At 40.9% G+C, this 20606-nt stretch overlaps 1 protein-coding gene across 2 annotated transcripts in view; it reads left to right on the forward strand.

Annotated features, from left to right (window-relative positions):
• DPP6 (dipeptidyl peptidase like 6) overlaps positions 1–20606 on the forward strand; it is a 445939-nt gene that overhangs the window by 29508 nt on the left and 395825 nt on the right. The window contains exon 1 of one of the 2 annotated variants that reach the window (XM_015852845.2): positions 16972–17213. The exons of the other annotated variant lie outside the window; for it this stretch is intronic. Within the exon in view, the coding sequence (XP_015708331.1) occupies positions 17163–17213 (51 nt within the window). The 5' untranslated portion in view covers positions 16972–17162. Of the gene's footprint in view, positions 1–16971; positions 17214–20606 lie in introns of those variants that run through there. 2 annotated transcript variants of the gene reach the window in all.

A 20606-nucleotide genomic window follows, 5' to 3' on the forward strand; every position in this document is an offset into this window, starting at 1 on the left:
CAGATATATAATAATGTACTGAACTTTTAGTATGGGTAGAGTCAGTAGGTCTCTGGTGTATCAGATTGCTCAGCTTTTTGCAAGATGGAGGCTGTAGTGACCAAAACTGCTCACAGTTAGTATTGGTATTTTACAGTACTTAGACATGATGATACTTCTCATCTAAGCAATTCGAAAAGGTGATGGTTTTGCCTCATGATAGTAGTGGTAAAGGTCTTTTACTCAAGGTTACCCATCAGACCAGTGGCAGATTTACAAGTAAAGGTCTCTCACTGATACTGTCCTCACTCTATTTCCTGTGAGTGTAAGCTTGTAGTGAGCTGGTGGGGCTTATCAGTCTCTTTCAAGTTTCCAATAGGAACAGGCACAACTTGGTGCTAACTTGACTAGTCATCTTATAAGAAGAGTTGTTTGAGCTGGTTCCAAACCTTTTGCCCATCTGTCAGATGGCTGGGAGCCTTCATTTCTGTTAGAAGAGAAGGACACGCACATGAATCGTTCTTTTAAAAACAAGAATTGGGTTACTGAATTCATCTGGCCAGGACCATGCAAGACTTGCTGGAAAAGTTGTGCTCACTGTGCATGGCCTTTAACAGCAGTGTAATTTTTTTTCTAGATGCAAGTGATTCTTCCAGAAAGCATTATCAATAATAATAATAATAAAAACCCTTGATTTCTTCAATATAGAGCAGAACCTAAAGTTTCAAGCAGGCATTTTATTTTTACAGCTCAAGTAAAGCAGCACTCCTTGAAGCAGGTGTGCAGATACATTCTTAATAGGAGTAGGGAGGCTGTTCTTCATTTCTTTGTTATAAAAGTGAGCAATCTCCAGAACATAGTTTGGTAATCACTCATTAATCACGTATTGGAATTAATGGCATAAAACTGTACAGTAGTGGAAAATATTCAAAATGTATATTGTTCCTCATGGGTTTGTTGACTTCATAATAAATACTAATTTGGCTGAAGACCCACTGAATGATAGGTACAATTGATGTGGTTTCATCTCAAAAGTTCTGGTGCTGCAGGTAACTACGTGTCTTTATAGGTTATCAACTGAAAGACAAAGAAGTCTGCACACCTACTGCTGACAGTTCTAGGAGCATTTGGAGAAAATACAGACTAAGTTTGCCCTCTACTGGATTGCAAAATTACATCCCTGACTTTATGCCCAGCTAGAGAAGTTATGTGCTTCTTATTCCCAACAACGTCTTATGTTACGTGATGTAACGCATACCCATTTTCACCTCAAGAGTATGTAATTTTCTGTGTCATCTCTCATCAGCCACCTTTGTGTGAATTGTTTTGTGTTAAGAGCTGTTTCTCTTAAAAATGACTGCATGTAGTGCTACCTTTGAATACCTTCTTTTTCTTTGCATGAAAACTTTCTGCAGTGGGAATAATTTTGAACATTGGGAATAAACTAACAACTGATTGACAGGAGCCATCTGCATGAACAGATCCTCCCTTTTCCCTCTGACAGCTTGTTTCCAGCAAGGGCTGGGGTCTTCAGCAAGCTGTAGTCACAGCCAGGGAATGGCACCCAAGGGGCTGCAGCTATTGCTCTTTCTCTGCCAGTCCTGCTGCCTGTCCTGTATTTACTGAACACTTTAGTGTGGATGGAGCCACTTGCAGCTGAGGCATGAGACTATATTGCATCTTGTTTCTAACTGTGTAGTGGGATTTGGGATCTTATTTGTCTTTTAGCTTTTAAAAGCAGTAGCAAATACAAGCCTGTAGTGGGCTGTATTTTGGCAACAGCTCTACAGCAGTGATATCCCAGAGTCATACCCAAGAAACCTAATTCTGCCTGCAACGAATCACAAGGTATATGAGGCCAGATGCTCATCTAATGTAAATCAGCATAAATTCTCTGACCTGAACAGAGTTGTGCTTGCTCATTCTGGCTGAGGATTTCTCATTCTTAATGTCATTTCTCATTAGTTGCTTTATCCTTTTGGATGGGCTTGTAATGAAAGTTTATTGGCCTCATCATGCCACTTTGAATTTCTGACCTTGTTCGTCACTTTTTGGCCTGCCAGGTTCTGTTTTACTGCCATAAATGTTATGTCAGATGTAAATTAATTATAAAAAGAAAATCAATGGCTGACTGGACAGTGCTCAGTAGATCTTTGTTCTTACCCTATGTCCAGATTTCTTCTGTATTGAAGAAACACCATTCAGCACAGTAGGGCACTGGTGTCACTATCAATGGCAGTGCCAGTGTGTTACAAGAAGCTGATGACAGTTTATAGGTTTTGTTTGCTGCTCTCCTCTGGTCCTTGGAGCACTCAACAGGTGAGTGAACCATGCTGAGAGCTGCTGGAAAAGCTCTGCTATTTTTGCTATGAAGTTGTGTCCATATCTTTTTGGAATGTTACATTAAAAAGTCATGAAATCAGAATGAAGCCAGAGAACCCAGTGGTCTGTATTTCCTATGTGGTAGGAAGCTCTCAACTTGACAAGATGATGAAGCACAGAGCTTACTTTCCTGAGATCTCTCCTCCATACTTATTGGTGAGTGACAGGCTCATGGGCTCACAGATGTAGCAGTGTAAATATCAGGGCAACCATAAAAATTCACTACAAATAACCCCAAAGCATGTTCTGCTTTCTCTTCACCAGTATATGCTACACTATAGGCAGAGTATCTCAGATTCCCAGTGAGTAGGGAAATGACCTTTTCCAGACATATAAAGCTCCTTTCAACAGCAGTATAATTTTCCAGAGCTGGCAGATTGCTTATTTGTCATCATAGTTTTATATATGACTACCATGAAAGAAGCATGGAGATTGAATATTATCTGCGCTGCCCACCAGTCAGGACTAAATTTGGAGGGCAGGAGGAAGGTGACATATCATGGAGTATCAGGTAATAGAAGTGCAGATATTCCTGGTTGCCTGATTTATTTGTCCATTTATTTCACCATCCATTTTGGAGCTAAAGTCCTTAGTAAAATGGGGCAAGCAACAAATAATCAGTGGTGAAAGGCATATGATAAATTAATGTGCCTATGGGTCTATAGCTCATCTCAGGGGCAAGCACATCCATGGCAGGCAGAAGAGAGTGCAGCTGCTTATTTTTGGGAAGAAAACTTACAACGTTTGAATGCCAGGTAGTCTGGACTAAGAGGATCACTGATGGCTGGAGAACTCACTGATTGCTCTGACCAGCAAAGGTGGACAGCCTCATCAGCCTTTGGTTTCTTAGTCTCCTTAGCAGAAGTAAAAGGTTGGCATTTGCTCCAGTAATTCTCATAAAGCTGTTAGGAGATCCCATGCTGAATGTCTGGAATCCCACATTCCCTGAAATTTCATATTTTGGGAATCTTTGGATCACATTCTGTCCTCTTTCTTAGTAAACATGCAAGAACAGAGTATGTTGGTAAGAGATGAACAGTTGCATTATTGTGGGGGAAATTCTTTTTTTGACAATAGAGTATCAATTTTACTTTTGGCCTGTAACTGATGTTGGGATAAATCCTGAACACTACCATATTTGATCGTGCATGGCTTGGAAGGCAGTGGAAGCAATGTAGCTTTATTGCTGGGACAGGGAAGGCAGTCCTCTGAATGTTCAGTGTGCCTGTTGCATGGGTTTCTGCCCTCAGGACTGCAGAGTCTGGACCAGAATGTATTGATGCTGTGACTAAGAAGAGGAGCATTTCATAGGAGGAGCTTTCTAGCTTTTATGTCAATATCTCTGATTTATAGCTTTCCACGAGTAAGTCCAAGCTATTCTAGCACTTTCAGACCAGTTGCCTTTCTAAGCCACTCAGAAGGTCCCCTGTAATCATGGTGCCTGATGAATTTTTATGATGCCTTTCTAAGGATAATCCTGAAGTTGAGACTGATTTTTTTTCTGACATACAGAGAAGCTGAGATCTGGATCCTCAAAGGTTTTTGGCCTTAATATCAGTGCCATTAGTAAACTAATTTGTCTTAATTGCCCTGAACAGTCTCATTTTGGACCTTGGCCCATAGCTCAGGAGCTCCATTTAAGTTCAAGCGCCATTTAAGCTTGCCTATGCTGTGCTGTATGTGTCCACGAGCCCAGCCCTGTCTCCTGCTCTCCTGGCATGGACTGCCCACTGTTGTTGCATCCCTGAGTCTGCAGTGTTAGCAGAATATCTCCAGACCAGTCTTCTACTGGAGCACTCAGAATGGATCAGGAAGTGACACACCATTTGTGGTTTTGTTGTGATTTATGACTTGTGGAGGTCACCTATCACCACCCTGTCCCTGTTCAGGTGCTGTGGGACAATGCCCTATTTCCCTCAGCTCCTGGCTTATTCTGCCTTGTGGAGCAGCCCTACTTCAGCTTCTCGCTGGCACTCAGCCTTGTTGAAGTCACTTACCCATTTACAGATGTGTCAAGAACTAACTTATGTCTTGCCTGAGGCCATGGAGTGGTATTAGGAGGCACGAGACGTGTTCATTGAACCATCTTTTTTTATGCTGCATTGATTCTTAGTAATTAATAAGATTTACAAACTTGCATATATTACTTAATTGCTTCTCTATTCTGAAACATGTCACAGCATTTTAGTTCCTTTCACTTTAGAATCTAGGACGATGCAGTCTGTGGGGCAACATGCAGATGTTGCCTTTGTTATTATGTCCCTTTGTTGTAATATTTATTGAGTAGATAACAACATGGGGTTCTTTGTTGTTAGCTCAAGCCTGGCAACAGCCCACTAAGCATACTTGTGAAAGAGGAAGCAGAAGAGTGATGGAAAAATTTGGGAAAATGAAAGAAAATATAAAAGATAGCATGATAATTTTCAAAGATAAGTCATTTAAAATATCTTGGGAGTAGGTGGGCAGATACTGAAGAGAAGGGGACCTGTCTCATGAGCCCATAGCATGGAAAAGGCCTGGGGTTGTGTAGTGTGCCTCATATATGATATAAAGCCACTTCTGTTTTGTAATGCACATGAAAGGAAAAGAAATGCCTGTGTTCATTTTACTTGCATGAGAGCCTGGCTCTGAATTCAGTTCTCTAGGTATTACAGAGCTAGAGCATTGACTCACTGAGTAGTCTTCCAGTTTTATGTTCATAAACAATAGCCATAGCATTAGAATGCAGCTGTGGGAGTTATAAAGAAGGGGAAATAATTTCTCTTGCATTCCATTGTATCAACTCACATCTAATTTATACATTTCATAGATGCATAGATCAACACGGAAGTCAGATTCATCTGAAAACTGAGTATTCATTGTACAGGCAAGAGCAGACCAAGGAATGCCAGGAAAAAGAAAAAGGGGATGTCTGAAATACATATTCCGATCCCAAACTTAAAAGAACTCGTCTCACAAGCAACTCTAATTTCATGTTATTTTACAGAGAAAGAAGTAGTATTAGAAGGATGGCGTAAATAGACTGGTATCACAGCTGATTAGGGAATAGTTCCATCTCTTGTACCAGAAAGTACTCACCTTTGTTTATTTATTTATTTTAGTTAGAGAACATGGCAGTGATTTTAAGAGGGAGCATGGTGTAACAACTGTAATTGCAAATTTCATCCAGCCTTCGGATTTAAATCAATTTTTCCACTCTGACTTTGGCTTGGATTCTTAAGACCTGTTGTCATTTCAGAACTTGTTTTCTCTGCATTCTGTGAAAACAGAAAACACTTGAATTTCAAAGAGACGGGAGAGGAAAAGTGTACCTGCCTGAGGTTAGGGTTTCAAACCACTTCTAACTGCAGCAGCAGATGAAGGAAGATATCTTTTATGCCTCAGTAAAATGATGAGAAAATAAGGTCATTTTCTCCATATAAACTTCCAAGTTCTTCTTCTCCTTGGTTCTCCGACCTGAAAGATGTGTGTGAAGAAGATGTGAGGACCTAGAAGACTTTGGGGCCCTGCTTTTCTGGGTTGGAAGGGCTGAGAAGACACTTTGCCCAAGAGCTGTAAGTTTACAGGGAACACGTCTTTGTGGACATGGACAGGCTTAAGGGCACTGTGTTTGCCCATAGATATGAGTTATGTTTGGGTACTTATGTGTGTGAGCACAAGTCAGCCTTGCAGGTCACAAAACTCATTGTCAAAGGAGCTAGATAAATACCATAGTAATGTGAAGGCTAAGCAGCAGTTTTCATTATTTCAGTTTTATATTCAAAAATGCAGTGAGATTCAAACGTGAATAGAGCCATGGACAGATTGGAAAACATCCAACTCAAGTTTACAGGGATGATGAAGGGACTGGAGCACCTTTCCTATAGGTAGAGGCTGAGAGCTGGGACTGCGCAGCCTGAAGGAGAGAAGGCTCAAGGGGGATGTGGGACCTTACCAACACCTCAAGCATTCAGTGATTCCATGTAAGTCCCACTCGTCCTGGTTTAGGCCTCCACATCTTCTACCAGCCTTAATTCCTTTTGCTCTGTGTTTTTCCTGTGAAGTACCAGGGTAATGTCTCCCTGTCTCTGCCAGTTCTGTTATATGCTTGAACTCTGTGTGCTATTACAGCAAAGACTTATTAGAATATACCGTTTACATTTTCAATTTGTGCTTAATTCATCCCTGGAATCATCAGTTGCACTTCTATAATACGTTTTGTTTGACTTTGTAAGAGGTAATTGAGATGGATTCACATTGTACAGTATCCTGCAGATAACTGTCACAGGAGTCAAAAGCATTTCATATAATCATAAAATCATAGAATCATAGAATGGTTTGCGTCAGAAGGGACCTCAAGGATCATGAAGCTCCAACCCCCCTCCCAAAGCTGCAGCCTCCACATTTAATACTACACCTGGCTGCCCAGGGCCCCATCCAACATGGCCTTGAACACCTCCAGGGATGGGGCATCCACAGCCTGTTCCAGCACCTCAGCACTCTCTTGGTAAATTCTCTTTTCTAATATCTAATATGCAAGTGTTCTTCACAGAAGTTTTTCAGAAGTCTGTACAAATACACTTGAAGCAACAGTTAAGAGCAGCATACAAGACTCAGCTTCTTTAGAAAAGAAGTGGCTAAATAAATATATAATCAAATATTTTCAAACTACACAATCTTAAGGTGGAATTTTTGGAGCTTGCTAAGTAAAGGTTTTCATGACCAGAATTCCCTTTCCACAAAAACATTCATGTTTTCTTTTGAGAATATTTGTTCTCTTGCTTGTGTATTTGGTTGTATTTAGAAGGGGGAAAGAGAAAAGTTTTTTGCTGTCTTATAACCATGCATCAGTCATTCATATCCTTGTTGTTTCTAGTAAAGATTTTTCTTCACAAGTCACATTATTCATTTACCTAAGGAGCCAGATCTATAGGAAAGACTTAATGGGATATGAACTCCCCTGATGCAAAACAGCTGCATTTCAAAACCAAGTTACTCAGGCAGAATTTTGGCTTACAGAAAATTTCACCATAAAAATATATTCTTTTCTGTGAGCTAAGGTTTTAATCAGCTTTATTTCAAGATGTTTTCCCTTGTAAGATTCATCTTACAAGTGTCAATTATGCTGTGGTCTAATGTAGATGTGCTGTATGCTTTGGATGATGAGTTACTGGAGATACAGAGTAGCTTGTGTTGTGGTCTTTTTATTGCTCAGTCGACTAATGGAGTTAAGTTATATATAAATTTTGTAATTGTATTTTATTATGCCAAAAAAATAATGCATAAATATCTTCTTGCCACATCAACAATTGAGCTCTGTTCCTCCCTCAGGAAAAAAAAAGAAAAAAGAAAAAAGGACAACAACCAAGTCTGAAATAGAAAACAAAATAGATAATGAAAACCAATTGCAATCACAAGAGCCTTCATATGGCATGCTAGTCAAGCATCCTGCTTTTCATCACAGCCATGCCACGGCCTTTGCTTTTATTCTGAGCACACAGTTCAAAGTTTTCCTGCCAACAACCTTGGCCAGGATCCCTTGCTCACTGCTGCTTTGAGAAACTGTCTTTACAGCCTTTTTGATGTGGGGGATCAGCAAGCAAATGTGCTTGATAGAGACTGTAGCACTCAAAAAGCTGTTTGAAATAATGCTCCCATGTGTCAGCTGCAAAAGAGTTACCAGGGCAAGGATGTGTGATCAGATCCCGCCATATGCCATCTTCTGCCACCTCACGCCAAGCATGAAGTCTTTTCCTCTGAAGGGATGGTTCAAACTGCAGTGCTCATCTGTGCAGGTTGGTCTCCTGGAAGGTGAGTTGAGCTGCCTGGATCATTGTTTCTCTGGGGTAATTACAGAGAGGGTGGGACAGGACATTGAGTGAGACACGTTTTTTTTCTCCTTTCTCTTTCTACAATACTTGGTAAAGTTTGTTATTTCTTTAAACATCACCTAAGTTGACTGAGAGCCTACAATGCTCTCACTTACCTTCTCTAGATGAGTTTCTGACAGTTGAAATTCGTGAGACTTGTTACAGTCAGTGAATTTAGCTTGTTGCTTCACATTAGTGCATCTTTGTAAAACAAGGATGTCATATTTTTTTCTTTTTCTTTTAAATCTTTCTAATGGGATTTCCAGTGTTCCTGCTTTATGAGCACTCATTTATTTCAATTATCTCTTTTTTCCGTACTTAGTGTTTCCCTTCAGTTAAACGACTGTGTCTAGACTAGACTCTATAGCATGCATTAGGAAGCAAACTGAGATGTATTCATTTTAGTGTCCAGTAAAATAAAATTTATGACTATATCTTTTAATGAAAATGATGGCTAAGGCAGAAGGCAGGCTTGCACTTTGGTGGTGCTTCCCCAGAGCTGGCAAACTCATCAAGAAAAAAAAACACCAACGATAATAGAGTCTCTAAAGCTCCTATTGCTTTCACTATTTAAAGCATTGGTCCCATAGCAGGCAGCACTGAGTCTTTAACTGAAGATAAAGTGATGATGTAAGTTATCATTTGCTTTCAAAGTACCCTGACTTGAAGCTGAAAACTTAGCAAAGCAATTAGATCCTCGTCCATGCTGAAATTTTTGGGCATTTGGAGACAAGCTCTTGGTCTGGATCCATCTTACTGTAATACTGGGGGAAAAAAGAGCATTTTAGTTCAAGCATTTTAGAAATGTGATAATATACCCCAAGGAGTTCACACATTTACAGACTCAAGTAATAGCAGTTAGGTGATTGGCACAACAGATTAACTAAGTCCTTGACATCAGTGCCAACATAGCACATAGTACATATCAACAGAAAGTAGACACATTATTTATAGGGATGATATCCCTTATTCAAAAGTATTTACATATCTAATCTCAAATAACTGAGAATTTGATCCTCACTTAGCTAGGAAGAATAAATTGTGTGTTACAATGCCTACATTGCAAGACTTGGCCATACATTGTAAAAATCCACTGAAAGTCCACTGAATAGTAGAGCAAATTTATATATATATATATATATATATATATATATATATATATATATATATATGCATTATATGCATATATATATATATGCAGATGTGGTAGGAATATCATCCAACAGTAAGAAGCACTACTATTACCCTCAAGGTGAAAAGAACTCAAATTGAGTTGACAGGCTTATATCAACCTCTCATCACATAAAAGGAGTAATGCAATTAGATGCAGTCTTATTTTGTTGAAATATTTTTATCAGGCACAGAGTGTTATGAGGTGATACAGATAATTAGCAGAGAAATTTAATCATCTGTATCACAATGGAAGAAAAACAAATTGGCTCTTTAATCAAAACACAGAATCACCTGGTCTGAAATTAGAATGTTTTAGTATGTCTTCCAGGCTAGTTAGTTTAGCTAGAAATTAATGGGAGTTGGCAAGCATTAAATTATCTACCTAAAAATCCTATACTGGTTCATGAAAGAAATAAAAATATACTGATACTTAAAACATTTCTTTACAAGACTGTAGCATTGAAAATAGTGCCTTTCATAACATATACTAAAGCTAGGATGTCTTCTGAACAATAACCTGTCAATAGGTCATTTAATAAAAAGAATGTTCGTTCTTGGGTAAAATGGGAGCTGTACTATTTTTATTATTATTATTATTTTTAACTGATTGTTATGGTTTCATGTTGAAGGAAACTTTATGGTTGGAACCTAGTTGTAGCTGTGAGATTCAACTGCAGAACTTCTATTCATTTTGTAGAATAGAATCATAGAATGCCCTGGGTTGGGAGGAGGAGGGACCTTGAAGATCATCTAGTTCTAACTCCCTTGCCATTGGGGAGGTTTCATTGGGATGAACTTGATCTTTTAATGCTAGGCATTTTCGTGCCATTATGTGAGTTTCTCTTAGCTTCCAGGAATTGTGATTTTGGTATCTTTCCAGTTTGGCTGGAATCACTGTCAGCAGTAAACACTTGAGTGAAAGGGCTAATGCTTTTTGCCTCCCCAGTCTAATTTTCATTAAAATATGTAACAGAATGGCAGTGAAATTAAAATTGCTTTAGAGGGTGAAATCCATTGCATAACAAAATTTCACTTTTTAACACAAGTCTGTCAATATTTTCAGTTCATTGTTAATGAGAATTCTTAGTGCATACATTGCTTTTACCAAGCCATACTTTAGTTACTCTTCCATGTATTTGGTATATATGTTTATATTTTAAACTTTGAAGCACCTTCTTGTTCTGGGAGAAATGAGTAGCACAGCATCCTCTTAGTTTAGCAGACAGTGTGATCTGTTGCTTGCACAATGAAATTCATGATGTCCAACTGGAAATTCAAAGTGAATTTAATACTGAGAATACTTGCTAAAATCCATTAATATGGTGCGTATCATTTCTACTACAGAACTTGTAGATTTTAAAGTTTTAAACATATTATTTCTATTTAACCACAAGCAGTGCATGCCTGGAAGGCAAGATCTCAGATTGCTTCGTGTTAATGTTTTCCCATTGTTACTAGCATGTCTAATGATTCTGCCTAGACTTTCCTAGCATTCACATATATTTAGATTTCATAGGCCATTTCATTATGAAGAAATTATATTCATTTCCTCCTTCTCTGAATCCCTTGGCAACTTCAACAGTCGATTTCATTCATGAAAAAGTAATTATTTGAATTCTGTATATTTCTAGTTTTTATTCATGGAGTTTAGGAGCTGGAAATGTGAAGAAAGAGAAGCTTCAAAGGGGAATCTATAGTTTTTAGTAGCAGTCCTGGAACCTACTGATCCAGCCTGCAGCTGTCCATGTTGCCTCATGCCCAGGCTGTGCTATGGTGTATACACACTCTTTTATATGCTCACATGCTCCATGTGGGCATGTATGTCCATATGCACTTGTTTGAGTCTCTCTCATTTCCTATATGTTGTATTAATGCCACAGGTGTATTTCATAGAGGTCTGAGGCATGTAGACATTAGACAGCACCAAAGAATGGTATTCAGTTCAAAATCTGAAAAATACTCTTAGGTGCTTCTTCCCAATAAAGTAATAATAAGGGACGTATGGGCCAGCAGCTCTATACATCAACTGGTGCCATGGGTCATACTGTGAGATCTCCCATCTCATGCCATTTAATGAAGTGTACTCCAAGGTCTTGTCTGTAGTTGAGATGGCAGCATAACAGTATGAAAGCAGTGCTCCATGTGAGCCTGTAAGCTCTGTGGTTTATCATGGACTACAAGAAAACAAGCTAGGGATCTCTGTAGCAATGTTATGGTTTGTTTGCAGCTGAATAATTCACTTGCAGGTAATGGGGAATTGACTGCATTCCAGGTAGCTGTCTGGAGGTGATGCGTCTCAAATCATGTCCCTGGTGAATCTAATAAATTACCCTGCTTTCTAAGAGCTAGATGTCAAAGCTAGTGCATGGTCATTTAGTGTCTGTATAGTATCACAGAATGGAGTTAATACGTACCAACTAAACTGTCCAGCTATACCTTGAGAAAATACATTCTTACTGCTGTAATAGGAACACACTAGTGAGTCTTTTCTCAAATGCAGCATTTTTAAGCTGTGTTATTGCAAAGTCCCTGGTGATGTGAAGTTGCTTAGTTCAGCATCTCAGTGAGCGAGGCTGTGCCTCTACAAGGAGATGAGAAGTGAATGGCTGCCACCAGAGAGGTAAAGTGGAGGATATGGGGTGGGGTGGAGATTATCACCATGTGGTACAATTTTGGCAGCAGCACCACAAATCATTTGAAAATTATTTTTTTCCTCAGAATGTCTGAGATAACTTTATTTCCCCATTTTCAGCTATTTCTCTCCTGTTTGGGTTGGCAAAGATGGCTTAAGTACCTTCATGCAGTGAAAAGTAGCAAATGTTAGCTTTTTAGCAGCAGCTGTTCTGTCATTATTCTAATTTCTTGAAGAATTAGGGATTCTCAGAAGTATATATTTTTTATCTTTATTTAACATTATAGCTGCTTTATCTGTCTTGCCAATGTCTTTTCTTTGCAAGAAGGAGTAATCACTACAGCTGTCCTCATGTTTTTTGTTTAAATAAATGGGCAAGGTTCCAGCATAGTTTGAGTACAAGTTATTCAGAATAGGCATGTAGCATGTCTTGGTTAGCAGAAGGCTCAAAAATGGTCCACATTAGGAAGAAAAGAAGAGGTTTCTTGCTGCAATTCTCTCTCCATTAGTGTACCACCAAATACCAAATTGAACTATTTACTATTCTGTCCTTGGCTTCCCTTAGGGCTGCACAGCGTTACACTCAATCATTTTACTTGGGGTATCAGCAATCCCATTCCTTTTTATGCTTTAATTAGTAGCAAAACAGGTACTACAGGTGATGTTTCCTTTGGCGATTATCTCCTTTCCTTGGCATTTGGTCTGGATCTGGGCTCTCAGTAACAGACAAACAAATTGGAGCAATTTCAGCAGAGGCACTGAGGTGGTTGGTCTGGAGCACCTAGCCCAGAGGAGAGGCTGAAGGAGCCAGATTTGCTCAGCATGAAGAAGAGATGGGTTTGGAGAGACATGAGAGCAGCTTTCCACTCCATTGGGGAAGTTATCAAGCAGGTGGAACCAGATTCTCCCCAATCAGGCCGGGCAGGAAGATGAAAGGCAACAGGCCTATGCTGGAACAATGAAGGTTTAGCTGAATTATAAGCACTGTTTTTCTTTCACTTGAGGACAGACAGCCATTGGAATGGGTTGCCCAATGAGGCTGTACAGTTGTCATTTCTGGAGGGTTTCAAGATATGATTTGATAAAGCCCTAAACAGCCTGGGCTAACATCAGAGATGGCCCTACCTAAGAAAGAGATTGGGAGGTCTTTCCAGCCTTAGTGAACCTCACAAGCATTTGGGTTGGGTTCCCTCTTAGCATTTTTATGACAAAACACTTTCACGGAACTTGTTGGTGTCTAAGGAAGAGGGAATATTGGTCATCTGGAATTCTAGGCTAGGTAAGTATTTTCAAGTTCTGCAAAATATGTACTCACGCCAAACTGGTGTGTGGCAGAAAGTGCAAATAGACTTTCCCAGTGCTCAATTGAACTGACTGGCCCCAGAAAATGAATAAATATGCACAATGCTGTGACCTGAGGTCTGCTGGGATGTAAGGGACAGGAAGAACTGGTGGGGCTGTAGTATGACTTTGAATTATCTTAGAAAGCATAGTCTTGAAATTAGGCTGAAGAGAATCCCGAGCACGGACTTGTTGGATGGGCTGACAGGAAGCAGATGGAATTCTTAAACATGGGTTTGACTGAGAAGAAAATGTTGATTGCTATAGTTTGAAATTACATAAACTCTTTTATTGGGGAGAAAAAAATGTAACCTTAGTTTAAGAAGAAAAGGTGAAGAGCTGATAGTCTCAGAAAGGACTTTCAGTTCAACAGCTGTTATATTTTTCTGAGGTCTTACATCCTTAAAATACTTCTTTAAATATACTGAATAAAGGAAAGTCTATGCTATGCAGCCAGCTAATATTGTGTGAAATTAATTCTTTCCTTCTATTCAGAACAACTGTTCCCAGACTTGTTTTGGCTAGTGAGAAGGGGAGCCAGCATCAAATACAATGAATAGGTTTTATTTGATAAAATAAATTCTCCCACTCTCTTATCATGGCTTTAAATAAAGTGCTGTCAATAGGATGTAAGCACTATAGCTAGTGTTCCCTTTCAGATAAAGAAAGTCTGCATCAGAGTACTGAAACCTACAAAGAAAAATATTTCTATAAGGCAGATTTTGTTGTTTTTTTTTTTCCCCGTGTATTGCATTCTGCAATGGAAGTAAAAGTACATTTCCTCAAAATAACCTATAGAAAAGTTGGCACATGAAGATGGCATTTTGTTCTTGTCAAAGTACCTGAGATACAGAGAAAAATTCTGGATCAGGTAGAAAAAGAAGCCTGAGTTCCCAGGGCTTTTGTCCTGATAGGTACCTGAGATAGAAATAGATTGCCAAATATATTGATAAGCACATATGTATATGTAACTGTACACTCATTTAAGATCTTGAGGCTGAGATGCAGATGACTCTGAGCTTAACTCCCCTATGTTTATGTCAAACTAACTCTATTGATGGTACATCAGGTTTAAACCAACAAATGCAGAAGTCGTGAATGCTGACAGTTTTCCTCCAATAGAAAGCTTGACATGTTTAAGAAACATTTTAATTCTATATTGGGGTTCTTTGGAGTAGATTTTTGGCCTTAAATTCAGGATAACCACCAGCAAGCAGTTGAGCTCCTTAAGCCATGTTATTACTGCCTTTGGTTGTAGGGTGACTGGTTATCTTTCTGCATCATTTGAAGTCAAAAATGTTCCCTACAGAAATGTGGAAGTAATCTCAGGTCCTTCCTGCATTAAACACCATGGTTGGTGTTTAATAATAATGAAAAAAATCCCTTAACAACTGGATGGAATCAAAGGTGAAACTAAGCCTTTTGCTTGTAGTTTTGACTTTAAACAAAATTGTTTTAATCAAGGCAATTGCTGTGGTTTTGCCAACAATGCATAATTTAAATGAAAATGGTCAGGTAAACCCAATAGCTTTGTCATGCCAAAGCTGAGGGGAAAACTTCCAAAAGATGCTATTGCCAGCATTCAATATACGGTAAGTATATCTATTGGTATATAAAGTAAGGCAAGGGGCAAATGGAACTGCTAACTGTGAAGTGGATAACAAATGTTCTGCATTCATACATAATTAAAACACCTGAGGGTAAAATACAGAGATGCAACAGGAGCTGCTTGATAAAACAGAAGAACTGGAGAAAACAAGAGACAAGAGTTTAAGAAGCAAAATGAGGAGCTTCCTAATCAAGAGGCACGATGTGTAAGTTGTATGCAATTCTGAAATAAAGATAACAGAGAAGATAATAGAGACTTGCAAGATCAGGGTGACATTTTTGCAGGAGAAGGGTGGATCTTCAGGTTTTCTGTTTCCAATGGATGACCACTGCCCATGAGAAAACAGTGTTACATACTGTGTAGGACCAGAGTTGAAAGCACTACAGGTAAGCACAACAAAAGGACTTGTGGAAGTCCCCATGGATAAAAGGGGAGCTTCTACTCCAGCCATTGGCTTGGTTAAACCTTGGATGACAAGTGAGTTTCTGGCTTCAACTTTTTCTGCTTTTTCTTCTTGGTTTTCTTTCTCAGCTATTTAAGCAAATCACTTCCTCTCTTCTCAGAGTTCTCTTCTCTTCTTTGGAGCATGCAAGTTCAGAAGCAGTTGTGTCCATCCCAAATTAAATTGATGGACATCCTAGTAGTAGATAGTCTGGCCTAGTAGTGGATATGGAGGTTGGCAGCCCTGCCTATGGCAAGAGGTTTGGAACTTGAAGTCCCTTAAGATCCAAGCTATTCTATGACATCTAATTTTCCTGGAGCTGGCAATTATTATTTCTGGACAAATCATACACATGTAATAAAGGAAGAGAGAAAAAGACACAGCTTTTCAGGAAGGAATGTTCCTGACTGAGTAACCTGCTGAGGTGTGAGCCTTTGGGGTGAGTTGAGTGACTTGTCTGTCTCTGGAAAGCCACAGTGAGAGGCATATTCCCACATGGGTGGCAGAAAGGGGACGTCTTCCAGTTGCCACAAAGCGGGGCATCTTGAATGGGGGCAAGAGGTCCACCCAAAGCTCATATGGGTGAACACTTGGGGGAACACTTGAATAAAGTGGGGAACACTTGAATAAAGGTTGTGGTCAAGGTTTTGCTGCAAACATGAGGGCTATATCCTTCCATGGGCATTTCTTCTCTGAAAGAGTGGTAAGGCATTGGAACAGGCTGCCCTGGGAAGTGATGGAGGTCCTGTCCCTGGGGGTATTAAAGAACCATGGAGATGTGGCACTGAGGGACGTGTTTTAGTGGGAATGGTGCTGACAGGTTGAAGGTCTGACTTAAACATCTTAGTGGTCTTTTCCAGCCTTAATCATTCTGTGATTTCCCCACGATGGGGCTGAGCTCCGGTTCCCCCTGCCCACCACCTGGGATGTGATGGGGCTCACATCGCCAGGCACATCCTTGCCCCAAACTGCGCCGGGCGTATCCCAGGGGCTCCGGGCAGGGGGTGCAGTGGGGCCGGGCCGCAGCTTTGGGAACACGGCGTGCTGTCCCCGCTATAACCCGCGGTGTTTCCATTCCCCACCCTCCTTGCATCAGCCGTGGGCTGGCTCTAGCCGATGAACAGTTAATGCTGTTAGAGGCGTCTCCGATCCCCCCCTTTTTTCCCCTCTAGAACCCCATCCCCGGTTCCTGTTGGTAAAAAAACAAACAAACAAACAAACGCATGCACCCCCCAAAAGAACAGCAAATCAAACACAACCCCCTCCACCCTTTCCCATCTCCTTCCTTTTATTTATCATTTTCTCCCCTCCCATCTGCGAGAGGGGTCTCACGGGGTGTGGAGGGCTCGGTGGGACCCTCCCCCGCCCACGGGCATGGCCAGAGCGAGGGGCGGGCGTGCGGCTCCCTCCTGCCCACCCCACCGGCACCCACAAGGCAAGAGCTGAGGCTGGGGCGGGGGGGTTGGATCTGAGACTGGCTATCCCCCAGTCCTCCCTTCCTTCCCATCTGATAGGAGCTGATTTATTTATTTATTTTGGTGTGTGGGGGGGAACGAGCAAGGAGAAATTTGTGAAAGGGTGTGGAAGGGAAAAAGCACGCCAGCATCCTCCCCCTCTGCTACTCGTAGTTCACTCCACACTAAAAAGCCATTGCAAGTGCACGCTGGTTCTTCGCTGAAGTGATCCAGCCTCTGGATTAAGTAACTCTGGGAGAGCAGCGCACGCACATACACTTCACACACAGCAAAAAAAAAAATGAAGGAAAAGGCAATGTTTCAAACCGCTAAAATGCAAGGGAACATGATGGTAAGTGGCTGCTGCCGCCGCCTCCAATGACTGTAAGTAACCTGTGGGGTACCTGCTCGTGCTCGGTGCTCACACATCCCCGACACCCTGTGCACGGTCACTGCGGGGTCCCTGTGTTTACTGGGGGGGGGGGACCCAGTGTGGGGCCATCTCTGCTCAGTGCCCACTCCTCGGGGGGGTGATGGGGGGGATTGGGGTGCGGAGGCTGCGGTGATGTTCCTGTTTAGGAGGGGCTGTGGTGCAGAGAGGGCGGTAGGTCGGTCAACTTCAGCAAGTTGATGTCCGTGATGTGTGTTTGGGGACGTGGAAGGTGGGAGGGGGGGGGTGGTTTGCCTCGTGTTTCATTTGGCATTACTATCGGAATTACTATTGGAAACGCTTATCGTGGTGCTGGTTTTTAAGCAACCTACTCGGGATGCTTTTAAATCAGCTCCCTCCCTTAAGGTGTGGGGGGGAAATAATAATAATGACAATAAAAAGCCAGCTGCTCTCTCGAAGGAAGTGCTGGTTGCCATCTTGTGCTGATGGAAATGTATTGGTGTGTTTTGCCTGCCTGCTTGACCCTCTGGGGGGTACCGGGGGTGCAGTGTGCTCCATATGCTCTGACAGCTGGGGGTGGGCAGTGGTGTGTCTGCAGGGCACTTTGCTGCCAGAGCTACTTCCCCGATGTGGAGGGGACCTGTTGGTCTCCTGCCCCCTCCCTCTGTCAAGAGAAACCCTTTGATTTTGCCCACTGTTTGAGGGGGTGATGTTAAGGTGTAATACAAATGGTTGTATGTGTCTCTCTCGTGCTTTGGGTTGACGTGTTTAAGAGGCGGCCAAAGTATTCTCCATCCTTTAATTAGGTTCTGTAGTAAAATGCTTCGCTGGCTTTTTTGAGGCTGTGTCTCCTTTTCCAAATCCAATAACACTGTTTTTTCTAGCGGTTGTATTTGAGAGGAAGGTGCAATGCTATGTGACCTGTGAATTCAACTAGGGGAACTGAATGGGAACTTCTGCAAACATTTTTCTAGGAGGATTGCACAGCGTGATTGCATCGTACTTCTTTCCTTATACCTCTTAAACGACTGGAGATATTGCAGTGCTTCTGGTGCTGCAACTTTTGTAACAAGGGGAAACAGAGATCAATATTTGCTTAAGCTGCTGATCCTAGAGGTCACTGTAGTTGGTGATGATGATGTAAAATGCCACTAAGAAGAAATAATTAACCACTCGAGATGGCATTGTGTGTTTAAAGTACAGGATTTGCCTATTTTACATAGGCAGCGTCCTACATAATTGATAAAACTCTCACGCACATTTCCTTGCTGGTCTCTGAAGTTGGGGCACGGTGAGCAGGCAGGGATTCCCCAGCGCTGCTTCTGCTGGGGTTTTTGGTCAGCAAAATGGATCTGCATCCACACCCTGCTGTGAGATGAGCACAGGCTGGAATGATCGATCTGCATGCAGAGACGTGTGTTGGGGGCTGCCAGAGACCATAGTTTTTTTTACCTTTGATTCAGATAGGGCAGGATCCATCTGCCAGGCTGCTATATCACAGCTATCTCTTTCATACTGTGTGATAAAGGGTGGTCTCCCTGAACTGAGCACCAGGTTTTTCCTTTGTAGAACTCTTTTAAGGGCACTGTCAATGAGATCTGGAGACAAGGAAGCTGTTACACTGACACAGATGATTTCTTTAATTCATGCCTGTGTTTTTATGGGCCACCTAAATCACACAGCTTGTTTCTCTGCCGATCTGGTCTATAGTCGTGACTGGATCTGCAGCTCATTGAAGTAAGACTTAAATGTAGGTGAATATTTCAACTTCAGAATATTCAGAGAGGTTTCATACTTCGAGATAAGAACTAATCCTCAAATCTCAGGTGTGCTTTCAGTGGAAGCTCTAGCAAGTAATGATTAGTACTTTTATTGCTCTTTCTTATTAAGCTTTTTTTTTTTTTTAAATTTAATTAAAGCTGGTATATTTCTTTTTGTCTGTTTATCACTTCGTTACAACTAGTGTTAGAGCCCTGCAACAGTCATGTCTAAGCCTGCTGTTGTGTCTTCTCTTACATACGTGGCAGTCACTGAAGGTAGGGATATGTGTGGAGTCCCAGGGCTTCTCTATGCTGTGCACTCCTCTAATTGCCTACCAGAATATGAGAAATCATTGAAGATTCAAAGCCCACTGTGGTTTTCTTCTTCTTTTTATTTATTTTTTGTTTGTCTGTTTGTTTTCTGGCAGCTTTGCTGTTGCTTAGAATCTTGACGAGCTTCTAACTCTATATTGATTTTCTTCTCTTTAGAAATCTTTCTTATACGGAGCTATTTCATTTTTAAAATGATGTGACACTGAGCGATAATGTGGCATGCTGCTCCCTACCTACCCAGTGGGCCCTTTTGAAGTGCAGTGATAGCTCATGGAGTTACTACACCTGTGATTTCTTTATTACGTAATTAGACCAGCAAAAACCAAGCCAGTCTTGTGACACTGAGATAAATGTTTTTATCCTTGTGACAGTATTTCATCAGAGCTTTGTTTTGGCTTTTTAAGCAACAACACTTACCTGGAAAGGTGCCTATTTTTGTTTTACTGCACTATTTCCCATTCATCACTTGAGCCAAGGGAATGTTGCTTACTGAAATAATTCACCCTCTTACAATGAGGATTCTCTTAATCTTGCATAAATACAGTATGGAGTGAGTAATACACATTGGTTTCCTACAGTAACAACTAACATATCCCATGAGTTGTTTCACAGTCCCTTCCAAGTTAATATGCAACAAGTATGGTTTGGAGAAAAAAGTGCATCACTTTTGGAGATTAATGTAATGCATTTACATATGATCCTAACTGGGGGTGCAGCTCTGTAATGGATTTTGTTTAAATATTCCTGTTATTCCTCTGTGTATTCTGTTGTAAAGGATGATAATACCAACTGCTCTTGCACTTGTTTTATTCCACTCTTGCCTTTGTCTCTCCTGGGACTGATCTATCATCATTTATCATGCACACAGGATTTTTTTCCTTCTTCTTTTTTTAAATGTATTTGCAAGAAAATCCATTAAGTAGAGCTATTTTAAAGACCTTTAACATAGTGTCGCATTCTCCTCTTTATGTACACCAATGCAAAGCCAAAGAATAAAATGGTAGAGCTACAATGAGATAAAGAGGAGCTTCTACCTTTGGATGTAGGCACATTGGTGAGCAGAGAAAATGAGCTCAGTGAAAGTGCATAGGTTTTGTAATGCAGAATTTAGTCTGTTGTATGTGATCGTGCTGTTATGTGGGCATCTTTGTTTGACAGTGAGAGCAGTGAGCACTCTGCTGTAGCCAGGTATCTGGTTAGAAGGATGTAGCTATGAAACTCATTCTGAATTTCAATCTAGGCAATGTCTGTCCTAACGAGC

Source organism: Coturnix japonica, chromosome 2 (assembly GCF_001577835.2).
Source record: "Coturnix japonica isolate 7356 chromosome 2, Coturnix japonica 2.1, whole genome shotgun sequence".
Lineage (NCBI taxonomy): Eukaryota > Metazoa > Chordata > Aves > Galliformes > Phasianidae > Coturnix > Coturnix japonica.